Source organism: Enhydra lutris, unplaced genomic scaffold, assembly GCF_002288905.1.
Source record: "Enhydra lutris kenyoni isolate GAN:26980312 unplaced genomic scaffold, ASM228890v2 scaffoldscaffold1, whole genome shotgun sequence".
NCBI classification, from domain to species: domain Eukaryota; kingdom Metazoa; phylum Chordata; class Mammalia; order Carnivora; family Mustelidae; genus Enhydra; species Enhydra lutris.
The window spans coordinates 65,667,887-65,691,520 of NW_019154085.1; the positions used below are offsets into that span (position 1 = coordinate 65,667,887).

Below are 23,634 nucleotides of genomic sequence, written 5' to 3' on the forward strand. Positions count from 1 at the left end.
TGGTATTAATGTGTCCTTTCTTAGTTTGAAAAGCTAGGGATGCCTGGGTGTTTTAGTTCATTAAGTGTATGCCTTCCATTCAGGTCATGATCCCAGGGTCGTGGGATCGAGTCCCGCATCCAGCTCCCTGCTCAACAGAGAGCCTGCTTCTCCCTCTCCCTCTGCCTGCTACTCTCCCTGCTTGTACTCTCTCTCTCTCTGGCAAATGAATAAATAAAATCTTAAAAAAAAAAAAAAAAACAAAAAAAAACAAAACTCAAATCATGCTAGAGGACACCCAAGATCCCAAGAAGGGTGGAGCACGACCTGGTATTCTCTCTCTGTGTCACCTTGGAGCTGCTCCTTGGAGACACAGTCGGGCAGGCCGCTTGACGTCTCCTTCACACTCCTGTGTGCCTGTGTCTGACTGGAGTAGCACCACCTTGCCGTCCAAGTTCTGAGGACATATCCCGGACTCTCGGGCCTTACGCCTGTCCTTTCTCACTATTGTGTCTTCACATGAGAAGAAGGGAAGAAGAGGCAGCTGATTTTAATAAGCTACCACCTGTGATCAGAACATTGCAACCCACTGCTGTGTGCAGGCTGGGGAGAGAACAATGGGACACTGTCGCCTGGAAAAGGAGTATGCTTTACAGGGCAATTTTACAGGATTTTATTCAAAGGCTGCCTTAACTAGTGGCTTCCTCTGGCATTCAGACTCCCCAGGTGCCTTGCCAGGGGAGGGCTCTTAAACCTCTTTCGCTGTCCCATCCCAACATCCAGGCACTGGGCAGTCGTGGCCCTTGGCAGTGGCATGTACCACTGTCCACAGTGCAGGGGGTGACGGCCAGGAGCCTCTTCTTCCTGTGTGGTGCACAGGGCCCCCAGCATTGCTGCATTGCAGAGAGACCCACACCCCAGGATCTACGCCATGCTGCTGATCTAGGGTTCTGGGTCTTTAGGTCCAGGGACTCTGGAGTCCCTCGCTCTCCCAGGAGGTGCCATTGGCACTTAGAAGGTTCCACTTTCATGGGGGAGGTTCAGTCGTTCAGCTTCCTCTGAGGAGTTGTTCTCAAGTCATCCTTGATGTCTTGGGAGAATACCCACTTGGGTCTTGGGAAAACACCCACTCCGGTTTATCATAGCTCTAACTCTCCAAATTCCCAAACTCCAAAATTCCCTCTGTTTCTATCCGCATAAATACCAATAGACCGACTCCCACATCCTTAATTTTGGCCTCCTAAGGAGGGGCGCCCTTTCCACTCACAGCTAACTCTGTATCTTTGCTCTTGATTTCCTTCTCTTCCTGCCTTCTGGATATGGACTGTGTTCCATTTGTTAGTCTCTCACTTCTGTGTGTTTTCAGAAGTGTCCTTTCTCTAGGACTCCCTTCCTTACAGTCCTCATTTCTCACATCTGTTTCTGAGCAGCCGTCTGCCACGTAGTTAGAGATGGGCTGTGGAGTCACATGCAACCCAGTACAGGTCTGGCTCTAGCCTGTTCTTTTGTGTGACTTTGGAAGAATTACACTGCATCTCTGTGCCTTGGTTTCATTATAAAATGCAGTTCTAATAGTACTTGCTTTAGGTGACTAAATCACAGTGTCAGACAAAGCCTTTGGAGCTTGAGAATTAATGGGCCTTATTGGAAGGTAGATGGGAGTTCACCAGGTAGTCCAAATGGAGTGGGTCTTGGAGAAGAGAAGAGATACACCAGGGTTCCAGCCACAAAACAAACAAACAATAACAACAACAACAACAAAAACTGCATGGCCAGAGCTTGCTTGGGGGCAAGAAGAAGCTTGACAGGTGAATTCTGCTGGCAGAGTTCTGGCTATTTGTGAAGTAGAGTGGGGAGCTCCAACAGCTGAAGGGACTAGGAGTTATAAGACAAAGATAAGGCCAATGGGAATAGTAAGCGTTCCTCTGAACCCCTTCTGACAACTTACAGCATCATCCTGACTTGGTTGACCTGAAGAAGACATTTTTCATCTTCATCTAAAGCACAAAATTGAGTCCTTGATTACCATTGTCATTTTGTGTATCAAGGGCTTTGCAGTAAAGAGGAAGGTGATGACTTTTGAGTCCTGGGTTGTTTCTGATTTTACTTGAGCACAGTCTGCCCCCTACTGATCATTCTGGATGTTTTCAACATGAATGGGTTTACTTGATACCATTGCTTTTGTCCTCAGGGATACTGAAAGAGGGAAAGAGAATAAAGTCTGAAACCTCTGAAGCATCACGAGTATATTTAAAATCTCTCAGAAGTGACCCTCCTAGCATTAAAAGCTGTACAAGTTAGTGTGAGTGGGCAAGTATAACTTAAACAGAGCCCAGAAGGTGTATATAAAAGGCCTCCAACTCCAAGTACTTGGGATGTGGCAAGAACTACCAGTGATGAAAATTTCTGAAGACCCAAAGTTCAATGAGAAAAAAAACCCTATGTATATAATTAAGAAAAATATCTATGTCACTTGAAAGCATATTGTATTTGGTGTGTTCTTTTGACAGGGAAAGGAAAAGAAAGTGTGGAGGAAGACTCCAGAGAGTTGCAAATTAATGTTCTGTTCTCTGGCCAGGCACACTGGAAAGGAATTAGTGGCACTATCTTACTATTTTCTGTTGTAGAAATAAAATTTTATTGTATCCTTTCCATAGTAATAAAATCAATTAAAGATTAAATATTAACTAAATAATTCATAGGAGACAAGATTATGAGTTCTTGATCTTGAAATGGTATCATAAATGTTACACAGGAGAAAGATTGGGTAAACACTGCTTACACGGCGGTTCTTTATTTCACTTTATATATGTTCCCAGAAGCTATAAAGTAATAGTATGTCTAGCAGTAGGGAAAGTAATATTGCCTGCGGACAGACAGCTTTTGTTTTAAAAACTGGTGAAAAAATTTCTTGATTTTCAAATTTTCTTGAAGTTGTAGTTGTAATTTTTCATGAGAATTTTAATAGCTATGTCTGCCAAAACTTTTTTTATAGTTTATCTGAATTTTAAGAGTAATATCTTATTGATTACTTACTGATTATTAAGAGTAATATCTTATTGAACAGCTATGAATATTAAATTTCTTATAAACCATTATCTGAAGAAAATGTGATGAAGTTGAACATGACACTATGCAGTTGTCACATCTCTGATAGCATGACTTAAGTTTCCCAAAATATGTCCTTAGATGGGCTCTAAGGTCAGGGCCATCAGATTTTTCTGTGAAGGACAGGTAGTAAGTATCTTAAACTTGCAGGCCACACAGTCTCTGTTGCAAGCACTCAACTGTAGGAAGAACACTGCGATAGACATTGGCTAAACAAATGAATGTGACAGTGTTCTAATAAAACTTTATTTACAAAAATAAATGGAGAACCAGATTTGGCTTGGGGGTCATATTGTGCCATTCTCTGCTCTAAACTAGAGTGGCCTAGATGTACGTATTTGCTGAATAGTGAGGGTGTCAGATTTGCGAATGGCTAGTAGAGGTATTTAAATCACATCAGTACATATATTTCAAACATTTTGATAGTAGCAATAGTAAGTTCGGACATCTTTAATCAATTTCTTGGCATGCAACTTGTTTTTAGAATGCTGTCCATATGTGACAGTTCTCTTCCACAAAGACCTCAGTCTGTATATGTTTAGTTCAAAGGTAGAAAAATCTAGTCTGTTGGGGAAAAAGTGTTGGAAATAAATGTGACTATAGATTTAGTGTAAATGAAGTTTTATTCATGGATTGAAATTTAGAGAAGGGATAGCTGAATAATTTCTGTCAGAACTACTCCACTTTATAATTGAACAAATATTTCTCAAATCAATCACACTTTTTTATCCCTTCCTACATTTTCCCATGAATATTTACCCTAACATGCATAGGCTCTCCATGAGAATGACAGTGAATTCAAGTCACAGTTTTTGAAGAGCCTTGTTACTTGAAATATCTTTTTTTTTTAATGGCACATTTAACCAGTTCTCTTTCTAGTACACCAGTATTCGAGGCCAGCTAAAAATAAAATAGCCAAATAAATTGAGGAAGACTGCAGATACCCAAAAGTTGACATTTTTAAATACCTTCTGTGAACTTTTCACGCCACGCATGAGTAAGAGAAAGGTATAATTTTCCTCAAATTACCTAATATAGGGCAAATCAAAATCAACTGATTTCTGTAAATCACCGTGAATATACTTTTACTTCAGTCATCATCTCAAGACCTAGATGGTTTTTCAGTCTCTTGTTTCTTAGCTCTTTAAAAGGTAGATATATAGATAGATAGATGATAGATAGATAGATAGATGTATACACACACACATATGTATATATATTTATGTATTTTTATTTTTATTTTTATATTCATGCTATTAATCAGGACTTAAGTTATAGCCACAGGTTGAGAACCTATTTTTCATATTCCTTCAAAGGAAAAAGTACCTGTGGTTTTTCTTGCCATATGTAAGTTGTGTCTGAGATCCTCCTGTCTCCATCTGTGCATTTGGGCTGTGGTGGAGATGAGCCTACATGGCCGCTGTCCCCTACACGTTGCCAGCATATTGCCACTTCTTGCACAACTTGCTTCTCCCCAGCTTTCTGAGTTTTACCCTCAGGTTGCAAAATCCTAAGTGAAGAGATAGGAAGACAGTGTTCTTTATCTCTATGAAGAATAACATGTTATTCTGTAAAAAGTCACACAACTTTCTGGGTACCTTGAAGGTTCAAATAAACTATTTAAAGCAAAACAAAACAAATAGACCTGAGAGATTTGAACTGTTGTTGTAGTTGCCATACAATGAAATCATTTTTAAATTACAGTGTTGCTGGGTTGCCTGGGTGGCTCAGTCTGTTAAGCACCCAACTCTTGATTTGGCTCGGGTCATATCTCAGAGTTTTGAGATCAAGCCCTGTGTCAGTCTCCGTGCTGAGCAGCGAGCCTGCTTAAGATTCTCTCTCCCTCTCCCTTAGCCCCTCCCTCTCTGTTCTCTCTCTCTTTCAAAAATAATTTTTTGTATGGTGTTGTCTGTCCGTTCCCTTAAAGAATTTGAGAATTGTTAAATGGGCAACGTGGTGATAATTACCTCATTTCTAATCAGGTAATTTTCTATTATAAGTTTATTATATTAATTTTATTTGTTAAATTCAGGAAAGCTAATACATGTCATTTGCATCTGAGAAGGAAGTGTCTTTTCTTTGCCTTGTACTTTAGAAATATTTCATATTCTTTTTTTTTAAATCTCACATGTCTTCTCTTTATTTTTTAAATTTTTTCATTGTGTTATATTAGTCACCATACAGTACATCATTAGTTTTTGATGTAGTGTTCCATGATTCATTGTTTGTGTATAACACCCAGTGCCCCATGCAATCCATGCCCTCCTTAATACCCATCACCAGGTTCACCCATTCCCCTGCCCCCCTCCCCTCTAAAACCCTCGGTTTGTTTCCCATAGTCTAGAGTGTCTCATGGTTCGTCTCCCCCTCTGATCCCCCCGCTTCATTTTTCCCTTCCTTCTCCTAATGTCCTCCATGCCATTCCTTATGCTCCACAAATAAATGAAACCGTATGATAATTGACTTTCTCTGCTTGACTTATTTCACTCAGCATAATCTTCTCCAATTCCATCCATGTTGATGTAAATGGTGGGTATTCATCCTTTCTGATGCCTGAGTAATATTCCATTGTATATATGGACCACATCTTCTTTATCCATTTGTCTGTTGAAGGGCATCTCGGCTCTTTCCACAGTTTGGCTATTGTGGGCATTGCTGCTCTGAACATTGGGGTGCATATGCCCCTTCTTTTTACTACATCTATATCTTTGGCGTAAATGCCCAGTAGTGCAATTGCTGAGTCGTAGAGCAGCTCTATTTTTAATTTTTTGAGGAACCTCCACACTGTTTTCCAAAGTGGCTGTATCAACTTCCATTCCCACCAACAGTGTAAGAGGGTTCCCCTTTCTCCATAATCTCTCCAACATTTGTTGTTTCTTGCCTTGTCAATTTTTGCCATTCTAACAGGTGTAATGTGGTATCTCAGTGTGATTTTGATTTGAATTTCACTGATGGCTAATGATGATGAACATTTTTCATGCATCTGTTAGCTGTGTGTATGTCTTCTTTGGAGAAGTGCCTGTTCTTGTCTTCTGCCCATTTTTTGACTTGATTATTTGTTTTTTAGGTGTTGAGTTTGAGAAGTTCTTTATAGATCTTAGATATCAGCCCTTTATCTACAGTGACATTTGCAAATATCTTCTCCCATTCTGTGGTGGTGCCTCTTTGTTTTGTTGACTCTTTCCTTTGCTGTGCAGAAGCTTTTGACCTTGATGAAGTCCCAAAAGTTCATTTTCACTTTTGTTTCCCTTGCCTTTGGAGACAAGTCTTGAAAGAAGTTGCTGTGACTGTTATTCCCCTCTAGGATTTTGATGGATTCCTTCTCACACTGAGGTCTTTCATCCATTTAAAGTTTATCTTTGTGTATGGTGTAGGAGAATGGCTCTTCACTACCCATCTGCATCTAAATCAGCTATCATTTAAAATCTTGGTCTTATTTCTTTTTTCAGAAGGTTCACAAGTGTTTTGCTTTATTTGTTGCTAAGATTATTCCCAAAACAAACCATATGAAATTATGAGTACTTTATCCAGCAAATGGGAATTTAGAGAACAAGTTTCTTATTGTTTGCAGTGGTTCCCCCGCCAATGAGAAATGAGTTAATTTTGCTTTCATAAAAACTTGTACATCATAATGAATTTCTGGTGCCTCCTGGAGACAGAGCATTATTTCCAAGAGTCTTTGCATCCCAATCATTGCAAAGGGAGTTCCATCATACAGAACACAGATTTATGTTTTAATGAGGGTAATCCTTCTGGCCTTTTACCACTAATATTTTATTTTGCGAGAAATTCCCATGGAGAACTGAAGTAAGGATGCCATTTCTCATTCTGACATTTGGCAATGGAGTCCAAGTAGCTGGAATTTTACATGCATCCAGGAATTTCTGTTGTGAAACCTACACAGAACAGACTAAGAGGGTATTCTAGGTTCTCTAAATGCCATTCAATATGTAATAAGAAAAAAACAGCATTATCTTAACAGTTTCTGGTATGAAAATTGGATGGCTCTTCCTCGAATCCTTTCAGTTCAGACTCATTCTAATTGACTTTGAGTCAAGACTACATCTGATTTTTTTTTTCCATTTCTAATAATTGACATAAGGACAGCCACTGGAATGGGAGCTGAGATCAGGGTCCTTATTAGGCAGCAAACATAGAAGGAGCCCTAGATGATGACTGTGAAGATGTCCAGAAACAATATGGCAGAACAGCAGAAGGTGTGGGACACCAGTGAAACAGGTGACCAGACTGGTCTGTTTTGAATAAGGTCTTTGGAATCAGTCCTAAGTTTGAGTGGCAAGAATAAATCACAATATTTCTACTTAATTGCTGCCACCAAAAATGCAGGAGAGCATTTTCAACCTAAGATGCTAAGGTTCCTGCGGCTAAGCCTGTGCCTACCTACACACCAGTCATTTTCAGCAATAACAAACCTGAGGATGGGAGTTGTTACCCTGCCTTGATAGGGTCCAAGTTGACAATTTATTTAAAAATGTTATTTAGATCAAATTCAGTGCCTACTTAAAGGTATCAAGGTAAGGAGATATAACACATAAAATAATGATTGCATGGCTTTTATTGAAGGTGTTTATATATATATATGTACATGTACACACACACATACATACACACACACATACATACATACATATTTGTTCTCTTTCTTAGTTTCATAATATGCTTTTCATTTTGGCTAATTTATTTGTCTTTACATGATTAGCCTTATTTTTTAAAGGCTTCAAGTAGATCACCATTAAGGCCAATGTTGGCATTTAAATTCCAAAGAAGTTCAAGTATACTCTGGAAGAAACAGATTTACAAATAAGAGCAAAGGAGCACGTGGGTGGCTCAATCAGTTCTTCATTTTGGCTCAAGTCATGATCTCAGGGTTGTGAGCTCCACACAAGCCTGTGTGTGGAGCTCTGAGCTCAGTGGAGAGTCTGCTTGAGATTCTCTCTCTCCCTCTGCTGCTCTCCCCACTCATGCGTGTATGCTCTCTCTCTCTCTCAAGTAAATAAATAAATTTTTAAAAATAAATAAGGGTAAAAATATTAGTAAATGAGAGACTATATTTCTAAGCAACAGAAATTCCACATCATAACAAACCATGTCCAGATGGACAGTAGATGAATCAGTGTCAGAGAAAGATGATCTTTTCACATGACCAGCAGCTCCACGTGAAATAAAGGTGGTGCATTTATCATTACTTTTGCCAGTTTCTTTTTCTAATGGCTATGGATAGGTAGGGGTTCAAATTTAGGGCTTGTTTGTGTAGGATTCATCAGAAAAGCCCCATATTAGGATTCTTATTTTGCCTTCCCAATGAACATTCCAGGAGAAGGATGCAGAATCCTCAGCCACAGTAGTTGGAGAAGTGGTTCTGTTGATCCTGTGGTGCTGCCCTAAAGATTTTCCTAAAGTAGAGATCCAAGTAATACCTTTCTTTGTTTGAAACTCTGAGGCAATTTCTTCCATAGCTTCAAATTCTCTGGTTTACATACAAAACACCCTTTATGATCTGCCCTTAATCCTGGTGTTTATCGCATTCTTCATAGTCACTGGTCCCCTTTGTGTCTCTGCCACTCTATAGTGAGCTCCCAGAGGGTAGGAAATACATCTTGCTCATTTTAGTATCTCCGGTGCTAGGTCCTTTAAGAACCTTGGGAAATACTTGTTGAATAACAGAAGAGATGAATGGAAATATTGCCGTCCTCTAAGATCTAACATGGCTGTGTTTTTCCTTCCCTAAGGACTTTGGCATTATGTTCCTGCATCACCTTGTAGCTATTTTCTTGATTTCCTTTTCGTATGTCAACAATATGGCCCGAGTAGGGACCCTGGTCCTCTGTCTTCACGATTCAGCTGATGCTCTTCTAGAGGTAAATCTTTCCTTTCATCTTTAAGAGTTCAAAATCTAGTATTCAGGAAATCCCCAAGACCATCAGTTCTTCTATGTTATTCTAGATGGCCCTGGGGGGAAGATAGTATGTGACTGATTTGAAACTGCAAAGTGTTTGTTTGTAAGTTAAATGGGTAAAAGTGAGACTTTAGTCCATACATTCTTATACAAAGAATGTTCATCATCTTAGTATTCTTTAATTGAATAATGAAAACCTTTACTATCTAACACTTAAGAAATGAATATTTTATAAGTGGAAAATCATTACTTGAATAAGTTTTGTTTCTGGTATTGTAAGTTTCACACTGATATATCTGGGAAGTACATATAACTGAATTTAGTGAGTAATGGTAGTTCTACATCCTGATGAAATTAATTAGTCATAGTTTTTATTGCCAATATACGTATTATCCTAGTATGTTTATAGTGAAAATTATATTTGAATTGTAAAGTAAATATAAAAACTGTTCTCTGCATGTATAAATATAAGGAGTATTTGAGGAAATATTGGTTGTATTTTGATAAACTTTCTAAAACATCATTTAGGATTATTAGGGTAGCAAAAAAAAAAAAAAAGAAGAAGGAGAAGAAGAAAAATGCTTCTAGCAGATTTCAAAAGATAAAATCCCAAAGAAAATTTTGATGTGGTATTTACTCTTAATTATGGCCTCTATGAAGAGAAAAAGTCTTTTTACTTTATGCTAAGACATGTATGTAACTGGTGAAAGATAAACTTACCAGAGTAGGAATTTCATGTAGAAATGGGTCTTAGAATCTGTATTCTGAGTTTTTATTCTTGTTGGCCCACACAATTCTGCCCCTTGAAGTATCTACTGTCACTGTGAATATAGAGGTGCTCTCAAATAATGGTATATTATTACAGTACAAGCAGAAATTCCACATGATACAATTGAATCTACTATAAAGATGATTAATCAAGATTTGAAATATACACAGCACTTCCTTAAGAACTCTGTTCCTTATAAGGCTATGAAATAGAAAAATAGTCCTAACGGGCTATGTCAGATGATAGTATGGTGTTACAATTTTTAAGTGGTTCTAGCTAAACTCTATTTAGCATATTTTTTTAAAGGAGAAATATAGTTTTATAAGGGCAGTCTCCTGCAAACCAGTTATCATTTGGTTAAATCCTAAGTATGCTTGAAAGTGGAGATTCATACAGCAATATGCAGTTTTGAAATCAACCCTGTACTGTCTACCAACTTTAATGCATATGGAAATGGCTGGTTGAATCTTTGTCTATCACTTTTATCCAGAAAGGAAAAACAATCCAGAAATGCCAGCAATGTGGCTTAAAGACAAATATTCTTTATCACAATGATTTTCTTTACATTATACAATAATGCTTGAGAATATCCAAATAATGGGATATGTCAGCTATCAACTATTTGAAGTGGGATCTATGACCTAGACATTTTAGAAAAATTACATGTTTGATGCTTTTTTATTGAATACTATTGAATGAACATAAGAGAAAAATGGTTTACCTAGGCAGAAGGAGGCAGAAGATGCTTTTCTTCTTTCCTACTATAATTCGTGGTATCACACTCAAAGTACTCATGAAATTAAAAGTTCACAATCCTGGCTTCTTCTCAGTTAATAAGTAATTTTTTCTTAGGAATCCATTTCTGTCACCACTCTGTGTTTTACTTAAAGCTGCAGAATTTTAGCTTCTATGGATACTGTCAACAGTCCTTTCAAGTTTGACTCAGCTAATTTAACTTTCTGAGAAGTAGAAGATAATGTTATAAATTCAGCAAGACATCTTCAATTTCTGACCCTATGTGTGGGTGCATGTGAATTCTGTGTGAAAATGTAAAAAGAGGTGATCAAGCAAAATTATGTTTTCAGTGTCTCCTGTTGTTACATAGCATCATCTACTTAAAAATGTGTAGATGATAGGAAAAGGGAGGTAATCTCTTCCCTAATTTATAATATTAAAAGTGGTCACTTAAATTACTATCATAAATTATTATAGTAATTCTCACAGACACTTGGAACATTAGTGACTTTCATCTAGAAAACGACCCATTAATGGAACTTTGAAAATTATACCTAAATGGATTCATTGAAATAACATGATTTTGACATGTTCTGTATTTCTAAATTTATGAGAATAAGCCAAGAAACTGTCTCCCAAGAATATTCCTTATGCCTGTTTAAGGAAAACCTTTCATTCTAAGTAGAAAAGAGAAAACAATGCAGAAAGGCTCCATATATTTTATATAAAGCTTGTGGCCTTAGTGTTTGGGACTCATTAGACTTTTAAAGGATTACCTAGCACTTTGTATTTGACTTGTTAATGCCAAATTCCTGTGTTGGTGTCTTTGCCTTGCTGATATCCTCTATAATGCAGGAATTTTCTTATTTTTCTGTTTTCCTGAGATCAACCATATAATTGAATTTTTCAGGTTGCTGAACGTTTTATTAAATCTGTGACAGTCCGTAGTTTTACTTATAGCTAATGTTGCTTTTCACTGAACTTATGGGTAATGTATAAATACTGATGCATGATGCATGACATTTCAAAGTAGCAGGCAATTTTATGCATCTGGTAAGTTCTATCTTATAGGAGACTCATGCATATTGAAAGGAACTTTTCATTTACCAGTTTAACTACATTAATATATCCCATTCCTTCCTTTCATAGGCTGCCAAAATGGCAAATTATGCCAAGTTTCAGAAAATTTGTGATCTTCTGTTTGTTATGTTTGCCATGGTTTTTATCACCACACGACTGGGTATATTTCCGCTCTGGTGAGTATGCCAATCTTCTTTTCCGGCAGAGCCGCCCCTTCTTTTGCTTTTGAAATTCTTTCCAAATATTTAGTGAGCAGTTTAAAGAAAGTGGGGGGAAGGACTCCAGAAATGGCTTTGGTTTCTTCTTCCAGAAATATTGTACCCTTTCCTCATCTTTTCTGCAGGATAGTGAGAGAAGGATGTGCCTGACAGGAGTTCTGAGACCGCAGAAAGCCGTCTGCCATTCCGGGGTGAATGGCAGACGGCTTTCTACGGCTTTCTTCAGACGGCTTTTCATACTCTGCCAGTCTGGAGTATGAATCAGGAACTCTTAGCCATGAAAATTTGCAGAAATAAAGGAAACATCGTGCTGCAACCAGTTACACAGCCGGGATCCTCCTGTACCAGGGGTTTACAAAGCCTCGTCCCTAGATGGGAAGCAGCAGCATCACCAAAGACCTTGTTACCAGGGCAACTTCCTGGTAACAGACCTGCTGAATCGCAAACTTTGAATTTGGGTCCCGGCAGTCTGTGTTTTGATAAGCCTTCTGGTGGTTCTGCTCCACATTGAAGTTTGAGTACCAGGTCCTGTGTAATTCTCCTCAGCTGTATTGATAGCTAAAACAGATGGAAGGGATAACCTGAAACTAACCCCTGAAATTCCTTTTCGCCTTGTAATGTCTGGATGTCTTTTGTTTTGTTGAGAGCTAAAGAAATAACGTGACTGACTTTGGTAGAATTTGACAGTCCTTTCTATAGAAAATAGGTCCAGTGTCATTAATCTTTTTTTTTTTTCTGGAAGGCTCTTACTTGAATTAGAAAAGAAATGAGCCCTCTGTATCACTTAAAGTCTACCACTGATGGCAGATTTTTTCCCCCGATTTTAAGAAATTGATTTGAATGGGAAATTAAAGCAATGGAAATTGGGAAAAGCTGAGAGATGAAGGGAGGCAATAATAACTTTCCCCAGTAGAAGAGTAACTGTAATAAAGTTGGGATTCTTAAATGAATATGTCTATCACTGGAGTTGCATAAACAAATTACTAACACACACACACACATACACACACACCCCTTCTCTCTGAGGCTCTCAGCCCTGTTTTAGACACTTACTTACTATGAAAATCATTTCAAGAAACAACACTGTGTGTTAGCAACAAGAATTTATAAAACCTCAGTACAGTTTTATATGCTTGTAGGTAGGAAACACATGTAATTTTGTGTATAATGTATCTGTAATTATTCAGGATTGGGTATCTTTCAACGTTATTAAAACAGAACTTAGTGGTAAGAATTTAAATAGATATAATGCAAACAAAGTCCAAGGCATATTTCTCCAGAGAATAATAGAGTTTTTCTTACCTAGGGTTTCTGAAAACCTGAGTTTTAAAGAAATAAGCATCACTCTCAAGTACTTTGATTTGTGTACTTCCCTTAAAGGGTAGGATTAAAATTAGATGCACCCCCTCTCCCCTCTAGCTAATGTGTAAAAAAGCTCTTTAGGTTTAGACAGCAATGAGTTGCCTGGAACATAGACTGCAGAATATAGAAATTACGCAATGCTACTAATAAGATAACTCGTAGGTATGTCCTGTGATGATGCCAGAAACCAGCCACTTAGAAAAATCCTTATAACCAAATACAAAGCAAGAACTTACCTTGCAAATGTTGTAGGACTTCTATTACCATGCCCCTGCATGAGGCCAAGTTTTTCAAGAGGCAACTTGCAGAGAGAAATATTTTATTGTTTATAATACAAGAAATAATTTATATACTTGATCCCATTGTAGTGGTACACGAAATGAATGAAATCCTTTTCAGATATGTTAAAGAAGTTGCATTGGTGCCTGGATGTCCTTTGTTTCCAATTCCTAGAGCAGAATGGGTATTGTTAGTGTTTAAAATTATAGTGTGAATAACAATAGCAAGTAGTGTTTTAAATGTTTTCCTTAATACTGTGAAATTATTTTTTTTTAAATTCCTTTTAGATTTGGAAATCCTAGAATTGGGAGGGACTACAGGGTACCAGCTTCAGACTCTCCTCTCAGCCCCTCTGCCCAGGATAGGAATTCTGTCATTTTCCCTAGTCCAGGAGTATTGCTTCAGAGGTTAAGGGAGAAATGGTTTTCTTTCTTTCTTTCTTTCTTTCTTTCTTTCTTTCTTTCTTTTTTTCTTTTCTTTTCTTTTTCTTTCTTTTCTTTTTTTTCTTTTCTTTTCTCTTTCTTTCTTTCTTTCTTTTCTGGTGGAAAATTGTGGTTTATTAAAGCATGGGGACAGGATCAGTGTGCAGAAAGAGCTGCTGTGAGAAATGGTTTCCTAAACAGAAACTTGGGTCTTTTTAACTTATAAACTAAAGGTCCTTAATCTGTTTAGAAACCCCTGAAACAGTATAAAAAGCATGTTTGTGTGTGTATTTTTTTCCTGTAGGGGAGGGTGCATGGCTTTAGGAGATTCTCAAGGATATTTCTGGCTCCTTCCCCTCCTCAAAAAAGTGGCTTTGGGGAACAGACTAAGTGTACCCTGCCACTTCGAATTGAAAACTCTTAAGAACGTGAAGGTCTCTAACGTATCATCTGTAGGCTTTCTTTTCATCAGAAAGCATCCTTAATCCCTTCAATTATTCCTGCCTGTTGTTTGCTCTCCTTTGTTCCTGTGAATTCCTCTTCATGATGTTCCAAATGTGGATTGCCTGGTACAAAATATAAGAGAACTATAAACAAGTCTTATTTAGAATGCATTTCTTTTTTTTTTTTAAGATTTTATTTATATTTTATTTATTTGCCAGAGAGAGAGAGAGAGCACACATAGGGGGAGTTGCAGGCAGAGGGAGAAGCAGACTTCCCACTGAGCAGGGGACCCTCCCCCCCCCCAGTTCAAGGCTTGATTCCAGGACCCTGGGATCATGACCTGAGCCAGAGGCAGACAACCGACTGAGCCACCCAAGCACCTCTAGAACTTCATTTCTTTAATGCAGCTTGCCATTGCCTTAGCCGTAAGCTGCTTTGACATTGTACTGTTGGTGATCTGATAGACATCTGAGCTCTTGCCAGACTAGATCTCCCTCATCCTAAATTTATCTCATGTTTGTTTCTATTATGATTTATTCATACACTATTATATAGACTGCATGTATTCATAATGTTGTTTTCAAATATTTTAGCCCAGTTAGGGTCTTCTGAACTACATCCTGTGCCATACTTATGCCTCCCCCTTGCTGCTATGTAAGCAGATGCTTTTCATGCTTTCCCCAACTCACTGAAGGGAAAAGGTGACCCAGAGGAACTCCTGATAACACTACTGCAGAATCTCTTTGGGTTGGCCTCAGTCTCTCAACCACCAGTCTGTCGTTAGGATTTTACTTGTTACTGTCTCATAACTGCCCTCATGCCTGCTTTATTTCCCCACATCCCCACATTTTTTAAGGTGTAATCAACGAGGTCATCAAAGGCAGAAGCAGGGGGAGAAAAGATTATGAGGTCCACTGGCGTGACTTGATTTTAAGAGACATTTATTGGCTTCTGGGTCTTCATTTCTGGGCACCCACCCCCATCTGATTATCAACAACAGTGAGCTTATCCCCCAAAATTTCCAGTCTTTGCCTTTTCCGTATTGTTTAGGTGTCGACTTTTACCTTCAATATACCACCATTTTTAAAATGTATTTAGTGAATATGTATTAGGTACTTACTGTGTAACCAGTAAGGGGCCAGGTCCTGAGAATTCAGTTCAACACAGGTCCTGCCTTGGGACACTTTGCAGTTGAACCCTGATAGGTTTATAATTCTGGTTTATAATTTTCCGGTTTATAACCTGAGGGGTGGCTAGAGATTACAAATTATTTTATGAACATTTTCTGGAGGTAAATAAGATGACTGGATTGTCAGTGTTAAATAGCTCAGTGGAGCATACTAAGGAGCTTTGTCAGCTAAATAAGCATTATCCTACATGGAGATTGTGTGTGTGAAACAGTCAGTGGCTACTAGAGGGAAGGTGCTAGAGGTCTATTGGACTTCAGTTCTAACAAGCATTTTATAAACTTCTTTCTCCGAGTACTTGTGCTTCAGGTGAAAGAGGAAACAAAATTATTCTCTATGTCCTCTACTTTGTTTAGTTTTCAGTCCATTCACTTTGGAATCTCCAGCAATATTTTCCAGGTTCCTTCTGCCTATACATGTGTTCCCACATGAACTGCCAGAATTTTTGTAATTTGTGGGTTTAATAACACTTGGCTTATTCTCTGTGGTGTCTTCAGTCCATGTCTCACCAAGACAGCATCCCCCATGATTAGCCTTTTCAGAATCATACACTGCCCAGATTTTTCTTTTGTCCACAATACATCCTGCTAGAACATCACTGTCCATCAGGCTTCACAGTAATTATAAATTTTCTAGTAGCCACATTAAAAAAGTAAGAAGAAAGAGGTGACATATTTTTGTACAACATGTTTTATTTAACTCAGTGTACTCAAAATAATATCATTTTAACATGTAATCAATATTAAAAATTACTGGTATTTGTATTCTTTTGTTGCACACCAAATCTTTGAAATTGGGTATGTGTTTCATGTTTCTGCATCTACTCAGAAGTCTATGTATTTTAGCTTTTATGTTGTGGTTGGACAGTCAGTGATTTTATCATTTTTGAGGTTAAACCCATCGTCGTAAGCTGTTATCATTTTCATTGATCTTCATCTGTCTTTCCTCGACTCCATTTCTTTGTAATCCCTGAAATTCTTAACAATATCCCCTATTTTATAAAGCTATGGTTTCAACTGGCACAGGGTAGATGATGCCCAGTATCATCGTACCATGCATCACAATGCCTTTCCCACAATGGCTACTCAATATTTGTTGGGTGCATTAAGTACTCTTTCCTCCTAAACAATCTCACATCTGTTTTCTTAGTGAAGCATTTTAAATTTTCTTAGTTGAGCATTTCTTAGTTTAGCGTATGTAGTAGATAGGGGCATTTTCTACCATATTACACAGAGAAAATCTGTTCATTTAGTCAATGATTTACTGCATTTCTCTGGACTCTCTTTTCCTGACATCAGTTCAATTCAGCAACTACTAAGTTCTTCCTCCAGTACGATACTATCTTCTTTAAGGATTAGACTGTAAAGGTGTTGATGAGATACATTTTTGGTAGTTACATAAAAAAGTAATTTCAAAATGATTGCCTCTATCCTTCTGGCCCAGCCAAGACACCATATTGTAAGCTTCATCATCCCCAAACTTATACATTAGAATATGAAAACAAAAAAGGAAAATCTACTAAGATCCTGACAGGGAAGGAAGTATCATGGTGCATTCAGGAGAAAGACACTTGCTTCGGGTCATGGTCCCCCTCCCTGTGTGTCTGAAGACCAGGGGTTTAATTTCTTTACATCTATGTCCCCACCAGGAAGGTAAGAATAATAGTAATTGTTCTACCTACCTTACCGGGAAACATTAAGGATCAAACGAAATACTGCTTTAGTTCTATAACTATAAAGTACTTTGTAAATATTAAGGATTTTTAAAAATCTATTATTAAAAATGGAAATCCCCTTGGGGCATCTGGATGGCTCAGTCAGTTAAGTGCCTGCATTCAGCTCAGGTCACGATCCCAGAGATCAAGTCCCTATTGGGCTCCTTGCTCATCCAGGAGCCTACTTCTCCCTCTGCCTGCTGCTCCCCCCGCTTGTGCTCTCTCCCTGTCTCTTGCTACAACAAATAAATAAATGACTAAAATCTTGAAAAGAGAAAGGGAAATTCCTATTATGGCCAAGTAGCTAGAAATTTTTATTACATTTTATAGCCTCCAACTAGTCTAGATTAAGGATCCATAATTGTAGACCCTTTTGAGATAAAATTTTAAAAAATGCTGTCTCCAGTTATGAGATTCAGAATATGTTATTTCAGTCACTTCTGTTTTCAGTTCTCAGTGAACATGTAATACCAGATATGCACCAGGTTGCCTTATTCCCTCAAATTTCAAGTGACAATACTGATCCTGAGCCACCAGAAGTGACCATTATTATTTGTAGAATCTCACAGGATTTCATAAAATGCAAAATGTCAGGCTAGTTCTTTCCTACGAGTCACAGATTGATAGATCATTATCCAGTGATGAATGGGCATACCACTATTGCCAGAACCTCTTTCTTATGGTCTAATAATGACTTTCCACTTCTCCATTCATGTCCCACCAAATGCTAACCCCTTGGCTACAGGAAGGCGAGAGTCAAATACGTACCTTCAGTAGTCTGCTGTTATTCAGACAGAAGTGTGTAACATCTCAGAACGTGGTTTTCTGTGCATCTCTGTCCTGCAAGGTAGAATTATTTGCTGATTTGTACTCTCTGAAAGTTTCTGCAGTAAAAAACAAACCCCCCCAAAAAAAATGTTACAAAAGAGCCTAGATCATTCTTTTACCATTTTCCATAATAAGATTTGAAATCCACCCAGATGGTAGGGGAATATCATCATCTTCTCTGATTTAGTGTTCAAGACATACTTTACCAAAGTAGTGTGGTTTATATGCTTTTCTGAATATCTGATAAGATTAGTCTCAGAGTTCACAAATTTGGAGAAGCTGGGTTTTTGTTTTCATTTTTCTAGAATCCATTGACAGATTTTTCTCTGACATTTTCCTTGGTGCTGGTCTGTGTTAAATATATTTAAAGGATGAAATCTGAAATCTTTGGTTATTAGGTATTTGGGTATGTTTTTCATAATACATGCAATTGACATCAATTAATACCTTCCTGAGGTTGGGTAGAGATGGATGAAAACAATGTGTTTAAAATGTTTTGCCTCTTTTCATGTGAACATAATAATTTTCATATAATTTCAAGATTAAAAGGTTAGACCAGGAGTCAAAAAACTATGGCCTGTAGGACAAATCAGCCTCATTCCCTGTTTTTCTAAATTAAGTTTTATTGGAGCACAACCTTGCTCATCTGTTACATATTATGTTTGGCTACTGTCTGCTACCATGACTTGAGTAGTTGGGACAGAGTATATAGCCTGCTAATCCTAAAATATTTACCAGCTGTTTCTTCACAGAAAACGTTTGCCAACCCCTGGGACAGGCCATTAAGAATTAGTCTGATAAGTTATTAAAAAAAAAAAAGGCAGTGGAGGAGAGTGATGTATTTGTTACATGTATTCAGCCTTTGGATGTTCTCTAGAAGTATTGTCTACCTTAGGCAAAAAACATGCAGGTATTATTAATCTTGTATGTGAGGTGGGCAGATTATGCTCCCAATTAAGTAAGCTTTTTCCTTTGGTGACTTGAATCAAGAGCAACAAAAAATGCAGTATCCTAGCAATGCTTTCAGCATAGAATTAGTGTCTTAGTCATTTTTTCCTCCTTCCCGATCACTGCAGAGAACACTTTGCTAGGAGAAAGAGAGAAAAAAAATGATTGTTTGGGGCACCTGGGTGGTACAGTCAGTTAAGCATCCAACTCTTGGTTTTGGCTCAGGTCCTGATCTCAGGGCCATGTGATTGCCCCGTGTCAGGCTCTCTGCTCAGCACAGAGTGGGCTTGTGATTCTCTCTCCCTCTCCCTCTGCCCCTCATGTTCATGGTCTCTCTCTCTCTCTCTCTCTCTCTCTCTTAAATAAGTAAGTGGATCTTAAAAATATATATACGATTGTTCAAAATATCATAAAATTCTGTATCGCCATTTCATCTGTTTTAAAAATATCTGAGTATTGTAAGTGAAGTCTAATGCCAAGGCCAGAGATTTGCAAATTCTATATTTGATCAAGAATCTCACTGATTTGAGAGTGATGCTTTGTGGAAAATCCTGTAACAGATGAAGAACCTGTATCAGCTCTTTTGATCTCTTATGTTATGATAAGGTGCAGCTGTGGACCAGGCTGGTTCTCTCTTCCAGCACTTACCCTCACCTCCCTATTGTGGTCCCCGGATCTCTCCTGCCTACTGGACACTCTGTCCATGCTAAGTCCCTTTCCAACAGCTCAGCTCTAGACCTCCTTTTCCCTGCCCATTGCCCACTTCTCAGTTTAGACTAGTGCCTGCACCATCCCAGAAACTCTTCCTGCAGAATCCTGGTATGCAGGGCTCTATGCCACTGTTGGGGGAGGCCACCCTGGCCGTGTCCTTTCATTCTCAGAACTTTGTCCGTACCTCTGGGACTGCAAAGTAGTCAAGGAGATGGAACCACAGTGTCAGCGGCATCCCTGGAATCATCCTATTTCTCATGAGAATGTGGCATATCATGTTTTATTAGTTAACTTTTTATATCTTTACGACAAGGAAGCAAACACTTTAGAAATTCCTCATAGGCAAGGAGGAATTTATTCTTTGTAAATCAGTTCTGTGCACTTCACCATGGGCTTGCTGTGTGATAGGCACTGTGTGGGTGTTGGGGACATAGATATTGATTAGGTCCTGAGCCCAGGAACATCCGGCACTGGAAAATCATCAATAAATAGTTGTTAAATGAATAAATAAAATTCTAGAATTTCCCATGCAGTTTGGTGCAATCACGACTGAGACTTCACAGCCCACATGTGTCTTTCCTTATGATATAGAATAGTCTGGTCAAAGAAAACAAAGATGGCAGTGACTCAGTAGCTTTCAAAAGTGGGGGGATTCCAGCCACTGAATCGTTTGCTCAGACAGAATTTATAGAAACAGATTTGTGCACTTGTTATTATCTGCCTTTGTCCACAGCAGATAATAAAACAAATGCTTAGAGAATGCTAAATGTTCAAGAACTGGAAATAGAGGAGTTAAATATATATATAAAGAAAATCATAGCACAACTAAATAGATTGAAAATGCAAGCAGTGACTAGGAAGGAGCCTGGTTGAGGGCAGTGTGGGGATGTGTGGCACGGTGACTCTTGATAAATGAGGCACAAAGAAAAGTGGGAAGTGGTCAAAAGGTTGCAGGGCAGTGTAGGGAGGGAGCAACTGTTCAAGAGAAGGAGAAAAAAAAAACAAAAAAAACTACATTTCCTCCATCCATGGGATCACCGAAGAAGGTGAATAAATGCACAAAGAAGACTGTCCTGACATGGTAATTAATTCTGTCCAAGGGCTCTAGACAGTTGTGCCCAGCCACCATCAGGGACTCCTTATCCGCCTAATATCACTGTCAGGCAAGGTACCCATGTCAAATTCATAGCAAACACCACATTTCCTAGAGCAACTTGCTCCAACCCAGCTTAGCTGTCTTAACTTCCTGTTTTTGAATGGACCACATACACCTAATTTTCACACACCCTGGTGTCTTAGACTGCTTTGTTATCCCACACAGCCCAAACCCATGCCTTAAATAGAGTCCTCAGAAAATAAATGTTTTAATTTGTTGGTTGCTAATACATTGTGTCATGATCTTTGAGATCTATATTCAGTATTTAGGATAAAATGTTATGAGAAGCATTCACTGAAATATTTATTAAAATTTGGGTGAAGAAAGGATTCTGAATACTTTCCATTATTGAGCCCACATAAGAATGGCCAGGTAGAAACAATTCCAAATGTTCTAAAATTCTGAGAAATGAAGTGGTATTTTAATTATATAACATTTTTTAGGTTCCTTTTTAATTGAAATATATACATAGTAAACTGTATGTAATGAGATGGACTAGCCTGTTAACTCTAACTGTACTGCACAGTAGTATGTGCTATTCAAATAAGGAAATATGGGCCATTATTTCCCAAAACAGCCTCCTGGGAGTCCTCTGGGCCACCTGTGTTCCAGGTGAGTTTCCTGTCCTGTTTCCTGCAGTGCTCTGCAATCATAGTTGGGGGGGGGGGGGTGTAAGAATATTAACTTGAAGCAGTACAAGATTATAAACCATCAAATAATAGTAAAATACTTTTCAGTGACTTTTTATTAGCTTTTTGGCTAATCATAAGTGAACAAAACCAAATAAAGATAATTTTCTGGTGATCGTGAACTCAAATATTTCCATTAATCAAGGTGTTAGTCTGCCAGATGGTTCTTGTTCTAATCTCAGGGAGGTATGAGGCTGTTTTATCTCCTGTCTACAGCTGAAGGGCAAACACCTTGGGAAAGCCATGGCTATTTTAAGTTTGTATTGAAGTGCCATGTGAACACCGAATTTGAGTGGCCCACACTGGACATACTGACTTATGACTCTTTTCTTTTTAAATTGATTTCTATCTGTCCTTCAAGAGTTTGGGTAAGATGATGAAATTTTGCCTTATTCAGAAAATAACTGCATGCACAACTAGGATCATTGCTTATTTTTATCTTCTGGCCTACTTTTTTTCATACAAAAAGGTGAAATAAAGTGGGTGCTCCATCATATATAAATATATCTTATATATCTCTCTAAAAACTACTTATATCCATAAATATTCATTTGCTATAGATAAATATTTATACTTATATCTTAAGTAAATATATTTATAGACATTTATTTATATATATATCAGATAATGAAACTTCTGCTTACTCTTATCAATATCAAATAAATATCACAGCAGCTGCTTCCATGAGTTTATGGGGCTTTCCTTTTTAGTAATTAAGTAGTAGTGAGACTATTGATTACTGCCTGCTGCAAAAGGAGTAAGATTGCATGATACATTTTCTTCATAAATTGCCCCTAATGGCTTTGAGATTTCAGATAAGGCAATTCCATTGCATTTGCATGAAAAGCTAACCGATTCATTAAAACTGTATTTTGCTGGCACTGTTTGTACCTGGAGAGTTTTGGTGCTATGGACAAGTCTAAAATGGGCACAGCATCACTTCTAACCATGGTCAGGATATGTTTCCCCGGGCCAGTATCTGGAGCTCCTTGAAAATAGCCAGTAGATTCCAAACCACTTGAGAATGGATCCAGACTATTTTCCTTTAAGCAGAATAGGAAGAGAGGTTAGTTTTCCTTCTTCAAATCAACACCCTGTCCCCGTTCTGGTGGGCAGTGATGACTTGCTCCTTCTGGTTCTGAGAACATCTGAGAACTTCTTGGCAGTAAAAAGTGATGCAACTCCATTTCAGAAGAGGGAGAAAAATGTTTGATCTTCAAGTATATTAGTTAGTAGTGTCATCCTGTAACTAAATGAGTATCTTGTAGTAGAAGAACAAAACATGAATTTATTTGTTCTAAGGTATAAGCGGCTAAACTTCAGCGGAGAAGAAAGACAAAGCATGTTTGTATTGAATGATTTTAGAAATAAATAAAGCCTCTGATGATTATGAAAACAGCTTGAAAGTAAATTAAAACATCAATGGTTGGTGGGGTGAGGGGTGATAGGGGCCTCACCCAAGGATCTGTATTGAAACAAACACATGTGATAGTCACCTTGTCTCATGCCTAAGGTAGCTTCTCCTCAGGAAAGTTTCTTAGGCAGCCTTTTTGAACCAATCAAAAAAAAACCAGATTGACAGTATTCTATTTATTTAACCTATGTTGTTCAGGAAAAAAGGAATTCACGATATCAAACACTGCAGGGAAGATCAAGACAAATACCAGTCACGTGAACTATGCATGTGCTCTTCAGCTGAGAAATGAGAGAGTTGGAATAAATACCAACAATCTCTTCTAGCTCTACAATTTCTTCTTATTTTAATTAACATTTTAAAATGCCTTGGTTTTCTAATTTCACGCTACAAGTGAGTTGGTGACTTCCAGTGAGAAATTTTCATAACGTGATCCCCACAAGAAATCCTAAGGGGGTGGAAGGTGACAAGTAGGTGGTGGACAAGAAGAGATAGTAGACACAGACGATGTGCTTAAAAAGTTTGCAGTGTATAGAAAGAAAGAAGATGATCATTAGATTGAAGACAGTATCACATGAAGATTTTTATAGAATACTGGACATCTGTGCTTCCTTTTAGAAACAGAAGAGAGAGTACTTGTAGGTGTTAGTGAGGTACCCATGAATTATCAAGAA

General features: G+C 38.1%; 1 protein-coding gene across 2 annotated transcripts in view; it reads left to right on the forward strand.

Moving 5' to 3' along the window:
- Window positions 1-23,634, forward strand: part of LOC111145572 (ceramide synthase 6) — a 327,517-nt gene that overhangs the window by 260,846 nt on the left and 43,037 nt on the right. For both annotated transcript variants that reach the window (XM_022500529.1, XM_022500519.1), the window contains exons 7-8: window positions 8,838-8,966; window positions 11,658-11,764. In XM_022500529.1, the coding sequence (XP_022356237.1) occupies window positions 8,838-8,966; window positions 11,658-11,764 (236 nt within the window). The remainder of the gene's footprint in view (window positions 1-8,837; window positions 8,967-11,657; window positions 11,765-23,634) is intronic.